The following is a 20210-nucleotide window of genomic DNA, read 5'->3' as shown; positions in this document are numbered from 1 at the left end:
GAGTGAGATGAGACCAAGTTTGAAAGTCACATCCCCTGGACCCTTGTTCACTCACTGCCTCCTTCAGCAGATTCTCAGAGCTTCCTCCAAGTGCCAGGGCCCCGCGACTGGCACCGGGCCATGCGGAAGGGCAAGTCCCAGCAGCAAGCACGTGATTAGATCCTGCGGTAGGAGATGACAGAGAGGACCCTGCGTCTAAGGGTGCTCTGCAGAGGGTGCTTGATCCAGGAAGGCTTTCTGGAGGAGGTGATCTTCTGGGCCTGAGGGGACTCCAGCCAGAGGGACCAGCACCAGCAGAGCTTGGAGGTGGGGGAGCACAGGGTGGGAGAGAGAATAAGCAGTTGCTTGCCAGGGGGTGTCAATGAGAGGTCGCAGCTGCACTCAAGGTTAGAGAGGTAGGCAGGGGCCAGGCCAGTCTAAAGAGTTTGGACTTAATCCTCTATCACAGCCAACAGTTCCCAACCTTGTTTATTTACTTTTTTCTTTTATTCTAGTGACGCAGGAGAGATGGTGTTGAGATACCTGACTTCTGCTGTGGGTGTGCCCCAGGTTATAAGTCATTTCCACCAGCCTAGCCGGAGTCCTAGCCCTTCCTTTCTATTGGAGAAAGCAAATCAGAGCATAAGACTGCGAGAGTGATGTTATCATGGGGGTAACCTTGAAACCATCTTGTAAATCCTTCACAGATGTCAACTCTTCAACCACTCTTAGTCCTGGATAGATTGTTTGTGTGTCTCCACGCTGAGGCTGGGGAACACCCCATGCCCCTACCCTAGGCCGGTGGGAGCCACTAGTGGGTTTTGAGTGGGGGAAAGTCCTCTGTTTTGGAAAGGTTTCCCTGGCTGCAACGTGTGAGGGGAGCACGATGATGACCATGAGTCAAGGAGACCAGTTGGGAGACTGCTGCCATGATGGACATGGGATAGGATGCCACTTCCACCAGGGAGGTGGTGGCGGGGATGGCGAGTGAGGGACAGGTTTGAAAGTACTAGAGGAGGGACTTCAATGGCGGTCCAGTGGTGAAGACTCCGCGTTCCTGCTGCAGGGGGCACGGGTTCCATCCCTGGTCGGGGAACTAAGATCCCACATGCCGCACGGTGCGGACAAAAAAAAAAAAAAGAGGAAGAACTAGAGGAGCCCAAATTGCCACGCGGACTCATTGGATGTGGGGTGACAGTGGAGGAAGTTCGAGAACAATGCCCAGTGTCCTGGCGCGGCTGGGTGGTGGTATTGCCCACAGATAGGAGATGCAGGAGGAAGAGGATGGGTCTGGAGGGGATCCGGGCACAAGGCAGGGGGCAGGTAATGAGCAGGGCTCAGGATAAGCTGAACGTAATTTACCCGCTGTCCCCCTGGATATGTCCCATGTTGGCAGGTGGGTCCACGGGTCCGAAGCTCAGAGGGGAGGTTTGGGCTGGTTTCAGAGGCCCGGGGGTGGCAGCTGAAACCGCGAGTAGGCACACGGTCACCGGAAGAGCGGAGGGCTGCGGTCTCCAGGCCCTGGGAGGACAAGCACGTGGGTACGGCTCCTGGTGCAGCCCTCCCCACTTCCCATCCCGGGAGTCTGACTCTGCGGGGGGCGGGGGGCGGTTCCTGGAGCAGGGACCCTGGGCTGTTTCATCTCACGCCATTGGTACCTGACCACCCAGTAGGTGCAGAATGCGAGTTTGCTGGTTAAGCAAAACCAACCTGAGGCAAAGAAAGACTGGTGTCCCCACAGGAATTGTCAACCCCTTGGTTGGAGACAGAAGCCCCCGCCTCTCCTCGCGGCAGGGCTTTGCTCACGAGGAGAGGATGAGAAAGAGACTGAACCAGTGAAGGGGAATGAAAGAGGAGAGATAGAGAGGGGCGGGGGGGGGGGGGGCGGGGCGTGTTTCAAAGGAGGGAACGAGAGAAAGAAGGATGAGAGAGAAGACAGACCGGCAATGGAAAGACAGACGGATGAGGGAGAGGAAGGGAAACAAGGGCTCAGGGAGCCGGTGCCAGGGAGGCCAACAGTGCCAGCGGCTCTTCTCATCAAAGCCCAGTGCTGGCTCGGAGAGAGCAGCCTTCATCCGCCCTGCCTCTCCAGCCACGTCCTCTCAGTTCCCCCAGCCTTCTCCAGAGCAGTCCCTCCACCGGGAACACCTCCACCCCGGCCCACCCCTGTGCTCCAGCCTCACCCCTGCTCGTCCTGGGTGGCTCTGCGCAAAGGTTGCTTCCTCAGAGGCGGTCCCTGCTTAGGGCACCCCATGCTGCCCCTTGGCATGCGTTTCAGTTCTAACTCGGCCTTTTTCAGCTTTCGGCGTTGCTTGGTGTCGGCCTCCTTCACTGGACTGTAAGTTCCCTGAAGTAGATGCCAAGTCTGGTGCATAGTAGGGGCCCGCTCACAGTTGCTGACTGAATGAGTTCATGTGGTGAGCTCCCAATACCTGCCAGGCGCTGCACAGGGTCTTATATTTGTTATCTTATTTAACCACCTACCTGATCCCATGAGAGAGGTTTTACATTTTGCTTTACAGAATGAAAGCCCAAGACATGGAGAGGTGAGCGCCTTACCCAGGCCACGCAGCTAACAGGTGGCAGGGTTGGGATCTGTCCCCTCTCCGCCACGCCACCTCCAAAGACCGTGGAAGACATGCTTCCCATGGGAACAGCGCTTCTTCCAAACATATTGTTTTTCTCCATTTTCATGCATTTTATTAAACATTTCCAAATGAGGAAACATGGAAATATTTTTTAATAAGAAGAAAGAAAACATTGCAAATAGTGAAACTGACTCAGAAAGGTTTGCCAGATGAACCATCTGGTTTTTAATTTAATAACCATTCAAAGAGGTTGACAGCGCTCCTCTTTGTGAAGAAAACAGACCGTGGAAGGAATGGCAGCTGGCCTCCCTCAATTGCTGTATCCATTTGCGAAGTGGGGAAGTCGAACAAAACTTCTTAGCCTAACAACAGGAGGGAGAGACCCGAGAGAAGGCAAACACACCCCAAGAAAAGCTGAGCTGGCATTCTTGTTCAGACTTCCCTGTAGAGAGGTTGCATCCAGATGTGTGACACCAGCCAGATGTCCCGACTCACCCACATTTGGCAAAAGTCTCCAAGGGAAACTGCCAGAGGAGGCATGCATGCCACCACCTCTGAGAGAAAAAGGCATACCCACCGTGGTCACAGAAAGGGTATGAGTTGCTTCTGCTTGGTTGGTTGTTGGAGTTGTCTGTTTTGGTGGTGGTGGTTTTCTCCCCTTTTAAAAATAACCAGAGGCTTTGCACCCATGCTCTTAGTTCTTGGGGCTGGAAACAAGAGACTAGATTTAGGTTTGCCTTGGAAAGATTCAGCGCTGTTGCCTTGAATTACCTGGTGGAGGGAAACGTCCTTATTTTCCTAAATTCAAAGCCAACTTGTAAAAAATACAACACTGGCTATAGGAATGAGGCAGATGAGGGAGTGACTTCATGGGTGCGTGTGTCGTCAGACATCAGTAGGCTGGTGGTTAGCCCTGGGCCTCCAGGGCCATTTATTTTATATTTTAAGATGTTTATGAGGGAGACTGTTTTTAAGAAAAGAAAGAATTTTTTTTTTTTTTTGGTCTTTATGTGAATTCACTTGTAGCTGGAATAACGGAGTAGCTCTAAAGTCACTGTAACAAGCCATTTATTCCGCAGCTAACTTTGAATTTCAGTGGTACTCTTTCATATACCTCAAGCATTTCTCGAGTCCTCCTAAACTAAGGCTCATAATATGCTTAAGAAATGGCGATTTTCTCCCCAATGCTGGAATCACATGCCCTTGCATGATGAGGGCCCTTGATAATTAGGAGTTGATTATATTGGCAACCAAGACAAAAGTAGAGGTAGGGATGGGAGTAAAACCCAGGACTCCATGAAAATGTCTTCCCTTAAGAAAAGCTTCTCAGGCCCCCTGATCCCAGCTGGTACTCACTCGCCAGTCACACGCAGTCCCCTGGCCATTGTCCTACTGGCAGGGAGCAAGCAGGAGCTCCGCGTTGCCAGGACAGGCTGGCGTCTGCCCAGGCCCACAGATGCTGCCACCACGCCCCATTCTAGGTCCCGCTCACTGCAGCCATTTCTAGAATCAGAAAAAAGATGGGTTTCTGGCCCAGTTTTTTCACTCATTTGCTCTGAGAAGTTAGGGAGACCAGTTAGTTAGTCTCTTGAGCTTCTCACTGTTTTATTATAAAATTGGGATAACAGCCCCTGTCCCGCTGACCTTGTCCTGCTGGCTTGTGATAAAGACAAAATGGGATCATTCATTCATACATTCAACAAGTATTTCTAGCACGGTAGACAAAGTAGAAAAAGTCCTTTCCTTCATGAAGCTTGTATTCTAATGGGGATTGACAGTCAATAAACACAAAAATAAGCCAACTATGTATTATGTCAAGTGGTGATACACACATGGAGAAAAGTGACCCAGAAGAGGAAAGTGGGGCATGGTGGGTGTGGGCAGTCGTGTGTCATAATAGGGGACAGGGAACGCTTTCCTGAGAACTGATGTTTGAGCAAAGGCCTGCAATTAATTGAGGTGAGAGCCTTCCGGGTACAAGGCATGGCAGGGACCCAAACTCTGAGACGGAGTAAAGCTGGGCTGCACAAGGAGCTGTACAGAAACCAGATGGCAGGAGCAGAGTGGATGAGGGGGCAGCTCATGGGATATGGGGTCAGAGAGGCCCCAGGGCTTTGGGGGAGGGTTCTTTAGGCCCATGAGGACTTTGGCTCTTGTTCTGAGGGATGCAGGAATTTTGGAGCAGAGAGATGACATGGTCTGTCTTACTGTTTTGCAAGGACCACTCTGGCTGCTGTTAGTGGATGGTGGGTGGGGGTCATATAGGCAGAAGCAGGGAGATCAGTTAGGTGACTACTGCGTGGTCCAGGTGAGAGGGCAAGGCCTGGACCAGGTGGTAGCAGCAAAGGTGGTGGGGACTGGGCAGATTCAGGGCATATTTTGAAGATGAAGCAGATAGGATATGATAGCGATAAGGGCTTCACACTGCAAATCACCATACAGAAGGGCTGTGGTCAACCCACAGCAGTGGAACAAAGGATGAGTGAAAGGAGAACCTGGGAGGAATGAATGACTGTTTCCCTACCTGGCAGTATCTGCTGCCTGTTCCCCCTCCATGTCCCATGTGGCTCTCCTTGTCACTAGGACGAAGCCCCAGGTGGGAAGCTCTTCAAGAGGCAGTCACATGCCTCTATGTGCATCATACGTTCCAGGTGGACAAAGCCCTTCCACATTCGCTCCTCACCACAGTCTTGTGAGATGGTCAGGGCAGACATTATTACACCCTGATGGTAAAGAGGAAACAGATCCTGAGACAGTAATTTGTTCAAGGTCACAAAGCCATTAGGGCATGAAAGGCAGTCCTTCAGCTCCAGATCCTGCATCTTTTCTGCTATGACAAGGCCAGGCTTATACACACTAGATTGTAACAGCACAACAATAGCCAACATTTTTTAGTGTGTCTATGTGCCAGGCACTGTTCTAATGGTTTAGAAATATTAGCTCATTTAACCCTAAAGGTAACTCTGTGTGAGCTGGTACAAGTATTATCCCCTTTTACAGATAGGAAGACTGAGGACAAGGTCATGTAGATACTAAGGAGCAAAACCCAGATTCAAACATAGATAGTCCACCATGACACCTAACCATGGTCCACACCGGTGGTCTCCTACCAAAGACAGTGTGTAGGCATCAAATGGAGAGTGCAGAAGCTGAGTGGTGTGGGGTTAGAGACAGAGAACCCACATTGGCTGGGTGGGTCAGGGTGGGCTTTGAGCTGCTTCTTGAAGGGTCATTTACAAGGGATCAGTAAGGACAGTGGCAGGCACGAGAGAAGCAAGAAAGGTGTGAAGCAAGCTTGGAGCACAGCAACATTGAAGAGGAGGCCAGAAGAAGAAGCCAAGAAGGATGGTCAGGGCAGGAGGAAGGCAGGAGAGCAAGCCACTGAAGATGCCAAGAGGACTGTTCTGAGGAGGGAGGCACCAATGGGATCCAAGGCCACCAAGGGGTCAAGTCAGGAACATGTTGGGTTCTTCACTGGAGAACTGAGCAAGCACGGGTTCCACAGCTCAGTGGGGGCTGGGATCTGACTGTGTGAAGCTGGGGAATGACTGGAAGGTGAAGACAAAGAATCCAGTTGGCTTGATTCCTGAAAATTCCCAACAAACAAACCAGACCCAGGACAAATGTCTAGAGCCATTAAATCACTAAGATCCATATGAAAAGAGCTAGGTCGCAGCTACTGTCAAGAAGCTGAGTTCTTATGAATAGTGAGAACCGACTCCAAGCCCAAGGAATTTGGCAGCCAGTTTGACAAAAGTTTATCTGCCAAAGAGAACAGCTGAAGTCACCTTAACATGAGTCACTGAATTACTAAAGCAAGCATCGCTTTCACAAAGGGACAGGAAAAGCAACAAGTAGGCCATATTCATTCCACAAATATTTACTGAGCACCTTTCATGCATTAGGCTCTGAGAAGGTACCCCGAAAAGGTTACGAAGAGGAGTATAATGTAACTCCAGGGTTGGACAAATAGGCCAATGGAACAGAATAGAGAACCCAGAAATAGCTTCACTTTCACATTTAATCTATGTGACAGAGGTAGCATTCTCAGTGGGAGAAAGGATGAACCACTCGTTAAGTGGACCTGGGATAATTGGTTATCCATATGAAAAAAGATGAAGTTGTATCCCTACCTCACACCATACACAAAATCAATTCCAGGTGAATTGAAGACTTAAATGTGAAAGGCCACATTTAGAAACATTTAAAAGAAAGTCTTATAACCGCAGATAGGAAAGGATTTCTTTAAAAAATTATACAAGTTGCTAATTATAAATGAAAAGGATGACAAATTCAGCTATAGTAAAATTTAAAACTTCTGTTCATCAAAAATACTATAAAGCAAATAAAAAGACCTGGCACAAACTGGGAGAAGATATTTGCAATACATAAACTGACAAAGTTCTTATCTAGAATTATATAAAGAGCTCTTATAATGAATTAGAATAAAAGACAAAAACAAACCAATAGAAAAATGAGCAAAAGTCATGAATGGTACCTCGCAGAAGAGGAAACACGAATGACCAATAAACATAAAAGGATACACAGCTTTTATCAGGAAAATGTAAAGTAAAAGCATGATGAGATACCAGTGTGCCCACTGGTTTGGCAAAAATTAAAGTCAGATGATCATGTGTTGATAAAGACATAGAGCAACAGGAACACGTATTCACTGCTGGTAGAAACCTAATGGTACTGCCATTTTGGAAAATAACTTGACATTTTCAAAGAAAGTTAAATATGTACATGCCTTACAAACCAGTAAATCCACTCTTAGGTATGTGTCCTAAGACTCTAACACAGCCAGGAACTATGATTAAGAATGTTTGTAGCAGTATTGCTCATTAGAGGAAAAACCTAGAAACAACGCAAATGTCCATCAAGAGGTGAATGAATAAATAATGGTATATTCATAAGATGAAGCACAGTGCAGGAATGAGAATACACTATAGTCACATATATCAACATATATGTTGAGTGGAAAAAAGCAATTCAGAGAAGAGTTCATTGTATTAGTTACCTATTGCTGTGGGAAGCATGCAGTCTTAGCCAGAGGTAAGTCCTGGAGGAGACAGTATGTCTCTCACAAAAAGCAAAGCCCTTACCCTTGACTTGGAATGCACTCTTTGTCCCAGGCCTGAGGAATGTAAAAGAGATTAGCAAAGCTATCTCAAGCCAGGAGACCTCAGGGAACTGAGAGTCCTGGTTATTCCTTATGGCTGGGGGCTGTGTGTGAGCCTGGTTAAGGGAAGATAATGTTCAAGGATAGTTGTTGTAAACTTGTTGACGTCCGTGGTGGTGACTGAAGTGAGACGATAAGCAATTCCATGGGATTATTGTCTAATAAGGAGTTCCTCTTCTGTCTATATAAGATTCAGTAAATTCTAAATAAAGTGCCTTGCAACCATCAGTTGTCTTGGTCCTTCTGACCCCATACTCACGGTGCTATTCAGTCCCTTACCCCTCTCCGTGGGGACCTGGGAGACCCCCTGCGGTGGCTGGACCATCGCAAATTGCCCTGTAATTTAGCAGCTTAAAACAACAAACATCTGCTATCTCACAGTTGCTATGCATCAGGAATTCAGGGACAGCTTAAATGGGTACCTCTGGCTCAAGAGGTCTCATGAGATTGTAGTTCAGGCCTGTGGTCTCACCTTAAGGCTTGACTTAAGGGGTTTCTGCTCCCAAGTTCACTCACCACTTGGGTGGCTTCTCCCAAGGGAGAGCAATTCAAAAGAGAACAAGGTAGAGTTCTCCCAGACAGAAGCCACAGTCTTCCTGTAACCCAACCTTAGAAGTGATAGCCATATTCTGCCATATTCTATTCCTTAGAAACAAGTTACTAGGTCCAGCCCACACTTAAAAGGAGGGGATTACAAAAGTGTGTGAATACCCCAGGAGGAGGGAGAATACCGGGGGTCATTTTAGAGGCTGCCTATCACACGCTTATGGTACGATTTCATTTTTATAAAATTCAGAAGTAGACAAAACTAAATTATATATTGTTTAGGTAGGTATACATAGCTAGGTAGAAGCGCTGTGAGGAGTTTGAGATTAACATATACACACTTCTATATATAAAATAGATAACCAGCAAGGACCTACTATATAGCGCAGGGAAGTCTATTCAATATTTTGTGATAACCTGTAAGGGAAAAGAATCTGAAAAAAAAAAAAAAATATATATATATATATATATATATAACTGAATCACTTTGCTGTACACCTGAAACTAACACAACATTGTAAATCAACTATACTTCAATTAAATTAAAAAATTAAAAAATTTTTAAAAAGAGAAGCACTGTGAAGAAAAACAAGAACACAAACATGAAATTCAAGATGTTGATGATATCTGGGGGGACATGGGAGGCTAAGAATGGAGAAAATGCACAAGTATTTTCAACAGGACAGTGAGTTCAGGAATGCTTACTTTTATGCTTTGCAACTTAATTTTATGTTATATATATTTGTGGGTTTTTTCTCTTAGGTTTAGTTTTGTGTTTGATATTATGGAAGTTATACCTGCATACACTTAGAGTCAATTGTTCTGTGGTATTTGCTGTCCTCCACCAGTTTTTCCCATGTATGCCTCCCCAGGGGTAGCACTTTTACCTTCTTTCGCTAATTAATTTTAACCTTTTCCTCCATGTCTCCTCATAACACACTTGTATTGCTGCTTTTCGGTGCTTTGGTTTCGGCATCATCTATCCCCTTCCCACGGTGGAAGATGAGGATTTAGTTCCTTTTCCTCCCCTACAACTCTTCCTCTCCCCCCATCCTCCTTTCATCATTATATCACGTTTTTGGTTAGACCAGTAATCGGTGTTTACATTACTCAGCCAACACTAATTTGACTCTATTCAGAGCTGAGCCTTGTAGTAAAGGATGATAGCTTTTCCTTCCCTGCATAACTTTTTGTTTCTCCTGGTTAATTACCATGTTTGTTCATTTGCTTAGTTTGCTGTGTATTTATCACTAACTCAATTCTAGACTCTGACAGTTGTCTAAATTTCTTCTCAGGATGTCTAGGCACTGTAGGTTTTCTATCAATTTCATCTTCTTGGAGAAATACCTTCCAGAGCTGTCTGACCTGCTCCAGTCTGGACGGGTTGCCCTCCACGCCTGGTGCGTGGCCGTCACCCAAGGACCTCCTGGTGCCATCACCCCGGGCCTCTCTCCTCTGTGGATCCCCAGTTTCCTCCATCTCAGGGCTTCCTCCTTCTGGGTTTACTCCTTTGTTCTGGTGACGCACACCCTCCTGTAGCTTCATGAGAAAGGGTGCAAAGGAGGCAAATCTTTGAGAGCCTTGGCTGGTTTGGAATTCTGGATTGGAGATAATTTGCCTTCAGAATTTTGAAGTCTTTATTCCATGGCCTTCTAGCTTCCAGTGTTGCTGTGAAAAAGTCCAGAGTCACTCTGACTTCTGATTCTTGTGTTTGACCTCTCTCTCTGTCTCCCTGGAAGCTCCATAGAGTCTTCTCTTTTCCCCCTGGTGTTCTAAAATTTCACAATAATGTGCCTTGCTGTGACTCTATTTCCAACCACTGTGCTGGGAACAGTGGGCCCTTAATCTAGAAACGTGTGTCCTTCCGCTCTGGGAAGTTTTTTTTTTTTTTTTTTTTTTTAATTTTTATTTATTTATTTTTATTTATTTATGGCTGTGTTGGGTCTTCGTTTCTGTGCGAGGGCTTTCTCCAGTTGCGGCAAGTGGGGGCCACTCTTCATCGCGGTGCGCGGGCCTCTCACTATCGCGGCCTCTCTTGTTGCGGAGCACAGGCTCCAGACGCGCAGGCTCAGTAGTTGTGGCTCACGGGCCTAGTTGCTCCGCGGCATGTGGGATCCTCCCAGACCAGGGCTCGAACCCGTGTCCCCTGCATTGGCAGGCAGACTCTCAACCACTGCGCCACCAGGGAAGCCCCTCTGGGAAGTTTTTTAATGCTGTCTTTAATGATTACTTCTTTCCTTCTTTTCCTTTTTTCTCCTCCTCCTTCTTTTTTTCCAGTTCTCTCTTTCTGAGACTCTCGGTATTTGAATTGGTAGATTGATTCACTAATTTTCTCCTATTTTCATCTCTTTCACTGTCTTTTGGGAAACTTCCTCAATTTATTTTCCAGCCCTGTGGGAGGACTTTTTTGGTATAGCATGTCATTCTTGTCTCATGGGTCCAATATCTTATTTTATCTCTCTTAAGATGTTAATTACAGGATTTGTTTCAAGAGTTCTTCTCTGTTAATGGTCAGTATTTGATCCAGAGTCTTTTTTCTTTGTTTGTTTAATTGACTGATTTGGTCTGTGTCTTTAATGTTTGAGAATGTCCTCAGATGTCTGGGGATTCCTGGTTGTCTGCTTATTTTTAAAAGCAGGGAACTAAAACTGTTAGTTGTAGAGGGATGTGAAGAGAGAGCAAAAGTAACATGTGTGTTTCATCTACCATCTTTACCCAATCATACAATCTTCCATATCTATCATTTATTTCATAATATTAAAAAGTGAAAAAAACCATAGTCCACACACGCTAATGATGAATTAATAACTATAATAACCCTAAAAAAATACCTACACCTTTTCCTCCTTAGCCTTTAAGGAAAAACATGGGACTCTTTTCTCCAAAAAATTCTCTATTGCAAAAAATATCATGAGATTAGTATGTGAGTTTGTGACAAGTGTAAACCACTCTAAAATTGTGAATAGATTTGGAAACAATTTTTCCCTCCTCTCCACTCCCACAGTCCTGAATCACCAGCCCTGCTCTCTCACTCATCACTTCCTGCTTGGTGAGTTGCATGTGTGTCTTATCTCCATGACAATGCTCCAAGCCATGGGAGAGCAGGGTGCATGTCCGATTCATCTCCAGATCTTCAATAGCCCCTGTCAGAGGGGAGATCATCAAAGTCTGACAAACGATGAATGAATAACATCCTCAAGATCTGCTTCTCCTCTCCTCAGCACACGTAGGTAGCACCAAGGGATTTTAAATGCTGAATGAAAAAGAAACCCACAAGACCATAAAGAGAATTTAGAGAAAAATAAAGCAGTAAATCAAACCTCAACTTTAAAAAGAGAGACACATTACTGGTTGCTTTTATTTAATTCCACTTTGAGTTCTGATCTCTTTACCTCGGAATCCACCCACATATGAATAGGATGGGCCATGGTTCTGAGGGCAGCCGAGCAGCTCAGGAACTCTAGTTTAAGCAAAGAAAGGAGGACTTTAGAGACCCATGTGCACAGTAAAGCCAATAAGTCCACAGAAGACAGGCTGCAAATTAAGTCCAAACCCCATAGTTCAGCATTCAAGTCTCTCCATTGCTTCTCCTCGGGTACCTGCAAACTTTCTAGAGGTTCTCGCTGTCTGGGGCCTGTCTTCTTTAATCAGTCTTACATGTAGCTGCTAGAAGAATCATTCTCAGATACCAAGTGTCTCGTGTCCCTTCTTTGTCCAAGAACTTACAGTAGATTCCTTTCATCCCTTCATCAGATAGTTTTCCAGCCTAAATGCCAAGACATCTTTATCTTCATCCTCCTTCATCTTCATCCCCCCACTTCATCTTCATTCCCCCCTCCATCATCGTCCCTCCCTCCATCTTCATCCCTCCCTCCATCTTCATCCCTCCCTCCATCATCATCCCTCCCTCCATCTTCATCCCTCCCTCCATCTTCTTCCCTCCCTGCTGGGACCCTCTACCCACTGCACTTGTAAATCCCTACCACTGTATTTTTCTACAGATTGTTTCTCAGACTGATAACATATACCAATCTCAGCAATAATGGTAATTGCTGACACTTAGTGTGCACTTACTCTGGGCCGAGCACTGTGCTAATATGGCTGGTGAATTATTTTCCTTACTCCTCCCATCTGCAGATAAAGAAACTGGGTCACAGAGAGGTTAAGTCATTTGCCCACAGCCGTGGAGCTACTTAAGGTGGAGCTGGGGCTCGAAGCCAGGGAAACTGAGCCCGAGACCACAGGCTCGCCTCCTCTCTACCCACTGCCTCAACCTCACTGTCATCAGACCTGACCCAAGACCCCTTCCGGGAGATGACGAGCCCGGCTGTACTCTGCACATGTGTTTGCGTGTTGCTGGCTTGTGGCATGGAGCCATCTTTAAGTCTTGCCCCTTCTGTGTCCCCACACTCAACCTGTCACTGAGTCTCGCTGCTTCACAGACTCCAAAGTCCATCCCTCCAGGGAAGGAATCCCCACCACTAACCTCAGCACAGGCCCTTAGAGCCAGGGTCACCACCATTCTTCCTGGCCAAAGAGCAGCAGGCTGTGAGTGGAGGGGACCACATCAGCCCAAGGGCCTTGCAGAGACCCAGGGCTGTCGGGAGCAGGATGGGGAGGGTGGCTGCCCATCTAAGGCCATGTCAGACCTGGGATGGGGCAGGTGTCCCGGGGCAGGGCAGGGCACACTCCCTCTCGGGGATCAGACCTGGGATGGGGCAGGTGTCCCGGGGCAGGGCAGGGCACACTCCCTCTCGGGGATCAGACCTGGGATGGGGCAGGTGTCCCGGGGCAGGGCAGGGCAGGGCACGCTCCCTCTCGGGGATCAGACCTGGGATGGGGCAGGTGTCCCAGGGCAGGGCAGGGCACGCTCCCTCTCGGGGATCAGACCTGGGATGGGGCAGGTGTCCCGGGGCAGGGCAGGGCACGCTCCCTCTCGGGGATCAGACCTGGGCACCAACAGCCTATGCTACTCCAGTGTGGCCAGATGAGCAGACACAGTGCAGCCCCGGGGACATGAGGACAACTGGAAGGGGTAGGCAGCCAGGGTGCCATCTGGGTAGCAACAGAGTATCGCTGGGGAGCAAGCAAAGCAGGTAGGGGAGGGCAGGTAAGACAACTTAACCAGCAGAGCCTTGGGGAGGGATGTCTGCTTTTCAGATGTCACCCCTAGAGTTCTGGGCATGCATGCCCTTGTGCAGACAGCTATGAAAGGCTAAAGCCACCCTCCTCTAGTTACTGGTAGAGGATTCAAGTTGGGGCTGGACGGCCCACCAACGATGTGCTTGCTGGGATCTGCTCGGGCCAGGCTCAGGTGGGCCATGAAGGTTGCTGCCTGCACCTCCCTCCTGGCTTTGCGCATTTGCTTCCCACCTGGCTACCCCACCCCTGTGCTGCATCTTTTTAATCAGTCTACTTACCACCTACAGACCACTCTTCCCAGTGGGCCATGTCATCTTGTCATTCATCTGCTCAAGAGCCAAGAATCATTTCCAAGGCCTTTAAGACCAGATCCAAACCTCTTATCCTGGAATTCAAGGCCTTCCAAAATCAGACCCTTGGTCTCCATAGCTACCTCATCACTTGCTGCTGGAGCCCAGGTGCCATCCTGTTGCTAAAACTTCCTCATCATTCCCCAAGGCACACAGCAGTCGCTTCCATCTCCCTGATGCTGAGGGAATAGCGAAAAGGGCATGGGCTTTGCTTTGGTTACTTCCTGTGTGTTTTCAGGCAAGTCACTCAATGCCTCTGTGCTTCCAGTTGCTTACCTGTAAAAACACTTTACAGGATGTTGTGAGAATGTGAGTGTTTGTACACAAAGTGCTAGCTAGCCACAGGATAGTTTGTATTGTGTGGCTCCCGCTAATACAGTGTGAGTCAATAAACGGTATCCGTCATAGAGTGTCCTTGGTGTTCCCCACTCACGTGCCCTCCATCTCCTTTCTGACTAACAGACTTCTGCCTCCTTTTACGCTCATCTCCAGATGCACCCGTATCTGCAGCCTTTCCAGCACACCTGACCTGGGGCGGGGGGTAAGGGTAAGAAAAGCAAAATTTGTCAATTGCCCACTGGGCGCCAGACCCTGTTGGTGGGGGTGTGGGGCACAGGGAGAGCACTGACGGTAGCAGCTAATACTTTCTGGGGGCCTCCTTGTACCAGACCCCATCCTAAGCACGTCATGTAAGCCTTGCTGGTAACTCAATTCTGTAGATTAAGGTTCCTAAATGGCTTTCTGCTCTATCCAACCAGGATGGTTTGGTCTCCCTGGCCCCGTCTCACCTTTCCCATCCAGTGGCCTCCAAGAGGCTGATGGGAAGAATTTATCAAGGAGTGATGTCCCTGTCATTCAGGCTCATCCTGTTAGAGAACATTTTGAGAAAGGACCCACCTTCATCTGCCCTGCCACCCCAGGTGCAGCCAGGCCCACCTGCTGCACTCAAGTTGGGCCCTGGCTTTTCATAAGGGCATTCCCCCTGCCTGGAACACCTTACCCCCGGCCGGCCTGGAAAACTCAAGCCTCTGACTAACCCTCCTACATTTGAGTCGAGGTCATTGCCCTTTCCCTCCTGTCCTCCAGGTGCCTCGTCCACTCACTTACTGACGCTTTCAGAAATGTCTGCATCCTTGATGGACCCTTGCCCTGGGCTGAGAACCCTAAGGCAGGGGCTGTATCCTGTTCATCTTTCTATCTCAGTGCCTAGCACAGAGCCTGGCCCACAGCGGGCCTTGGTGTTTGGGGATGAAGGGAGGGAGGAAAAGGATGGGGTGGAATGGGTATCCGGCAGAGGGAATGGTGGTGATGCATTTCCAGCTGGTTCCTCCCAGGACAGGACAGCCACGAGCCTCCATCCAGCTCAGAAGAGGAGGCCGTGGCTCCGTGGAGACTCCAGGGCCTCCCCTGGAAACAGCTCCAAGAGCGCCCCGGCTACCACAGCCTCCCTCCAGACACCTGGGAGGTGCCAGTCTTTGGGCTCCATCAGCCTTCTTAGGGGAAATTGCTAAATGCGTTTGGTGATTTTTTTTGACATTTTCCTTATTCAGAGCTTGTGATTTCAGATTAATCATATCCACATACATTTAGACTGTCAGCTTGGAAGGGAAAATCTAAATTTTGTTACTGCATGATTTCATCCAAAGGTATTTTACCGAAAGGACGTCTATGATATGGTGCAAATCATGACAAAACATTTTACCGCTGGGACCAAGCTCGTGGTGGGGGGGTTGGGGGATGGACGGAGAACTGTAGGCAGGACCTGGGTGGGCAGAGTTGTGGCAGCTTCAGTCTCCTGAAGAGATCCGTGTGCCACCATCGCTGCTGTCTCCATCTCAGCAAAATGTCACATTTCCTTCTTTGTCCAGGTTTGCCCAGAGCCTTTACTCCCGGGAATGGCAGTTCCACTAACTAACTCCTGTCTTCCCCCCCGGCAGGTACCATGACCAGCAGGACGTAACTAGTAACTTTCTGGGTGCCATGTGGCTCATCTCTATCACATTCCTTTCCATTGGTTATGGGGATATGGTGCCCCACACATACTGTGGGAAAGGTGTCTGTCTTCTCACGGGCATCATGGTGAGTACCTGCCTCGGCCAGTTACCCTTCCCCACCCACCGAATGCTGCTAGGAGCAGCGCCTTTATGGTGGGTGCAGGGGGCCCTCCTCATCCGGGCATGGGGCCAGCTGCTAGTTAACAGGCCAGCGTGTGTGTTCCTGCACGTAGAAAGGCAGATGTGAAATCTGCGTGGCTTCTCACTGTTTCATTTCCTTGTCTAAGATAGGACTATGTCCCAGTTCCTGACAGTTAATGGCCTCTTCATAGCCCCCCAGAAATGGGCCGAGTGTAGCTGGCCGTGGGTCTTACCCTCTGCTCCCATCCACCAGCCCCGGTGAGCATCAGGGCTTGCAGTTCATTGTCCTCTTTCCTGTCGCCTGGGCCCCACAGACCTTGGTACCACATCTGATAAGAGTATAGCTAGAACTCACTGAGCCGGCCATGAGAGACCCATGTCCTAGACTGGGTTGGCCACTGGTTCGGTCTTGGTTTGATGACATGAACCTGGGCCAACTCTTGGCCTCTGCATCCAAATGTTGAGGTGCCAGGTTCTGAGTGCCAGTTCCCTCCCAGTGTTGGCACCTGGCTAGCGTGTGACTGCATCCCCATCTCTCCCCAGGTGTCCAGCAGCTGTGCTGCCTCCTTTCAAGGTGTATATTCCTCCCGCCCATCACCCTGCCATCCCCCACCCCTACACACACTCGTGCCCATCACATGACCACACAGTACGGAGTTTGGGAGAGATGCGGGTAGGGAGTCAGACCAGAGTCTGAGTCCCCGGTGCTCGCTGCAGCGCTGGACCCCTCCTGCTCACCAGCCCCACAGCCGCAGGCCTCTGACCCCATGACCTCACTGTGGACTCCAGGCAGGGCACTTAGCCTGTTGGACCTCAGCATTCTCGAGTACCAAGTGCGGATGGGAGGCCTGCTCTGCCCTCCTCCCTGGCTGGCGAGGGGGATAAACTGCAATGCTTTATGTTAACGCACTCCGTCAGCAACAAGGAGCTGCGCCGCCTTCAGTGCTGGCGCGTCCTCGGCGTCCCTGCCGCCGCTACTCCTTCACTGGCCGGGGATGAGGGCTCCTTGCCTTGCTGCGCTTTCTGGCCAGGACAGGCAGCCCTGGTCTTTGACCTCCTTCGCAGAACCCCAGAGTAGAGTAAACACACAGGGTCCTCTTTTCAGAAGAGGAAGCTGAGGGTCAGAGAAGGAGCAGGCAGCTAAGCCTGGGTGTCGTGGGGCTGAGGGCGGACAGGAGGCCTGTGACTTGGTCCTAGGGCTCCGCGGTTGGTTACGACAGCCCTCCCCAGGGAGCCCTCTCCGCACCCCCATCATCAAAATCCTTCCAGGACTCCCTCAGATTTCAGTCATCACCCCCACTTCTCCAGGAGGACACCAGAGACCCTCCTTCTGAAAGGGAAGTGACTCCTTTCTGCAGTGGGAAGGGGGTTAAGCCCTCGCCAGCCTGGTGGCCTCCTGGGACTGATCTTGGTGAGAAAGCAGCTCAGAGCAGCAGAGGCCATAGGGTCAGAGGCCTGGGGCCGTGGGGCTGGTGAGCAGGAGGGGTCCAGCGCTGCCACGTCACGACTGGACACCATCCTCTCCTGTTTCGACTGAAATCCAGAGCTGGTGCATATTAGCAGGTCCTGGGCAGCAGTTAATGAGAAAAGGCTTAGCCCCGGGGTTGGGATAAATCACGGGTAAGTGTAAGGCCTCAGAACAAATACCTCCCATCGGTTATTAGGAGTCTATCTGGCACAGCTCCAGCTGTCACCAGGAAACCAAGGAATGATTCTTCCTTCCAGAAAGGAATGAAATACTGCCCGAAGGCCAAAGCTTTCCTGTCTCAGAGCCGCTCCTGGGGTTCAAGCTTTGTGCCTCAGCACCGGCTCTCAGCCAGGCCCGCACAGAGCCGGGCTGCCAATAGGTGGATGGCCCTGCTGGGAGCCTCTGTTATTTTTAAATACCAGCCATTCGCCCTCTCAGCACGGAGCTGTGCCCCATCCAAGAAGCGGCCCCATAGCCACCATTTCCCTGGTTCCCTCACTCCTGCATCTCCGGGCTTCTGCTCTGGCACAGCTGGGGGGTGGGTGGGCAGGACCCCTGGGCCCCTCCCTGCCTTCTCCTGGGGTGTGGTCTTCAGCTCCCGCTTTTGCTCCTGGGGCTGTAGCAGCTCCTTGGAAAGGAGTGTTTGTTCCTTGTGGAGAGAGGTGTGATCAAAGTGGAAAGAACAAACAAGTGAGGAGGAACCGATACCCACCCCCCATATTAAAAATACAGCACATGCCTTTTATCTTCTCCTTTTGCACAAACCCTGCTGCGTAAATATATACCTATCTGTAACAGGGACAGGGAGCGTCCCTCCTCTCACTGTCAGTGTGTTTACCCAAATTAAGATCAGCTGCCTCCCTCTGGGGTCTGACAGTGAGGAACCCTGGTGGCATTTTTACTAACAAATGTGACTTTTCCAGCTGAGTCACTCCTTTCCAGGGTTTCGTATGGCTGAGAATCCCTTCCTCCCCTCTCCCAGCCTCCCGACACTTTGTACATCTCCTGATTGTTATTGCAAGTGCCTTTACTAAAGGTAGGGCTTCCTGTTTGGTTACCATGGACACCATGCAGGCCAAGGCAAGGCCTGCTCGGGAAGGGAAAGGAAGAATTTGTGTGTGCGGGCTGTAAATAGTCTTAATCATTGTTTTCTCTTGGCAATCCCAGTTACGGTGTAATTATCAACCATTAAGCAGGGTATATAATTGTCTGAACAACTTGACATTGTTGGCACAGACCTGGTGTGTTTGAGAGATTTCACCCACAAAAGCAGGTATCTCAAAGTGCATCATCTTTCCATGAAGAATTTTATGATGACAGTTACAAGGTAGAGAGAAAGCTGGCAATATTTAGTATCCAGAATGGGCCTTTGAAGGCTTTTTTGGTTCTGCAGGCATCTGGAAGACTTTTGGGGCCCTCAAGACTCCTGGGTAGGAATCCCATTTCAATACTGCCAGTTTCTAAGGCTGGACTCACTCTGTGGACCCTTCATGAGTTAGGGACAAATAGACAAAAGCTTCCAGGATATCTGTGGGGGTCACTGAGCTTTTCCCCGAGGCTTCATGAGAGAGGCTTCTTTGAACTGCAAGAGGAAAGGGATGATGAAGTAAAAGGTAGCACAAATTGAGTCATTTGGGGAGGAGGGAAAAAGAGGGCTCAGTAAGACATCTGCTTAATGTCAGTTTTAGAAGACGAGCTTCTCCCTGAAACACCTTGGTTTCAAACCAATTGATGTTATTTTAGTTGTTACATGGTATCTGTTGCAGAAACAGAATCCAACTGTAAATCCTCCAGGCTTCCCTCCTCCATTTGTCACTTTCATTTATGTTTTATTTTATTTTATCTTATGCTTCTTTAGTTAAGTACACCTCATACTTTTCCCCTTGGGATACTTGTTTTTTGAGACTCTAAGGTTTTCCAGCTGGAAAATGTTTCTTGGACACAAGAAGTAGGAGGACCAGAGTGGAGGAGACTGGGTCTCTGGTTTGGGTCCAGATCTATGGATGAGTTAGGCATGTTGACCCCAGGCCAGCCCCTCCTTTCTCTGTTCACTCCTGTGCTTCTGCTCACCATGTACCTTGGCAAGGACGACCTCATTAGAGGTGAACCCTCTCCCCTCCCACAGCCCTCCCGTGGAAATAGTGTTGGACAGACAAGACCCAGGGAATTCAGTTGGTGTCAACAAGGATTCAGGACTTGGCACCTCTGAAGGCAAAAGTCTGAGTCATGGATTTGCTCCACAACCTGACCCCATGGAAGTCATCCCAGCAGCTGCTTACCCTCTTCTGTCCCACTCCGATCTCTCCTCACATGGCCCCGCTGCCCACCAACCATTTCTGAGATTCCACACGGGGACAGCTAGGACAGCAGGAGCTCTCACACACCCAAATCAGCCAAGCCCTTGGCAATCTGTCTCTTAAAACCAACCCGCATCCCTGCCGTATCACACAAGCATTCCCAAACTGCTAACAGGGCCCTGTCAGGCTGATAAACTCATCTAAGTAAAAAGACCCAAAAGGAACATAGGTGATCATTTTACCACTTGAAAGGTGAATACAGCAGGAGGGAGGGGGAATCCCGTAATACTTCCTTTATTTCCTCTAAAGAGCCAAATTTGACCATTAACTTCTGACTCAGGTCTTAGGCTTCTTGTTCTTCCTGCCTTCCACTCAATTCCCATCAGCCCATCCTTTTTTCCTATTGTCTGCTTCTTCCTTTCCACTTCCCCTGTCTGTCCCACCTGTTGAGGAGGCAGCACAACTTGTTCCCTGTCTCAGTCTCTGCTCCAGCTCTATGTCTCTCTGCATCTCCCCTCTCCCC

The 20210-nt window shown here is 49.1% G+C and overlaps 1 protein-coding gene across 1 annotated transcript in view; it reads left to right on the top strand.

Annotated features, from left to right (window-relative positions):
• The window catches only part of KCNN3 (potassium calcium-activated channel subfamily N member 3), a 177831-nt gene that overhangs the window by 133267 nt on the left and 24354 nt on the right, over positions 1–20210 (top strand). The window contains exon 4 of the mRNA XM_068540915.1: positions 15725–15866. Coding sequence (XP_068397016.1) covers positions 15725–15866 — 142 coding nt within the window. The remainder of the gene's footprint in view (positions 1–15724; positions 15867–20210) is intronic.

The sequence above is a fragment of the Eschrichtius robustus genome, chromosome 3 (assembly GCF_028021215.1).
Source record: "Eschrichtius robustus isolate mEscRob2 chromosome 3, mEscRob2.pri, whole genome shotgun sequence".
NCBI lineage: Eukaryota > Metazoa > Chordata > Mammalia > Artiodactyla > Eschrichtiidae > Eschrichtius > Eschrichtius robustus.
Note: the sequence above shows the minus strand (reverse complement) of the source record. Positions and strands in the feature narration are given on the sequence as shown.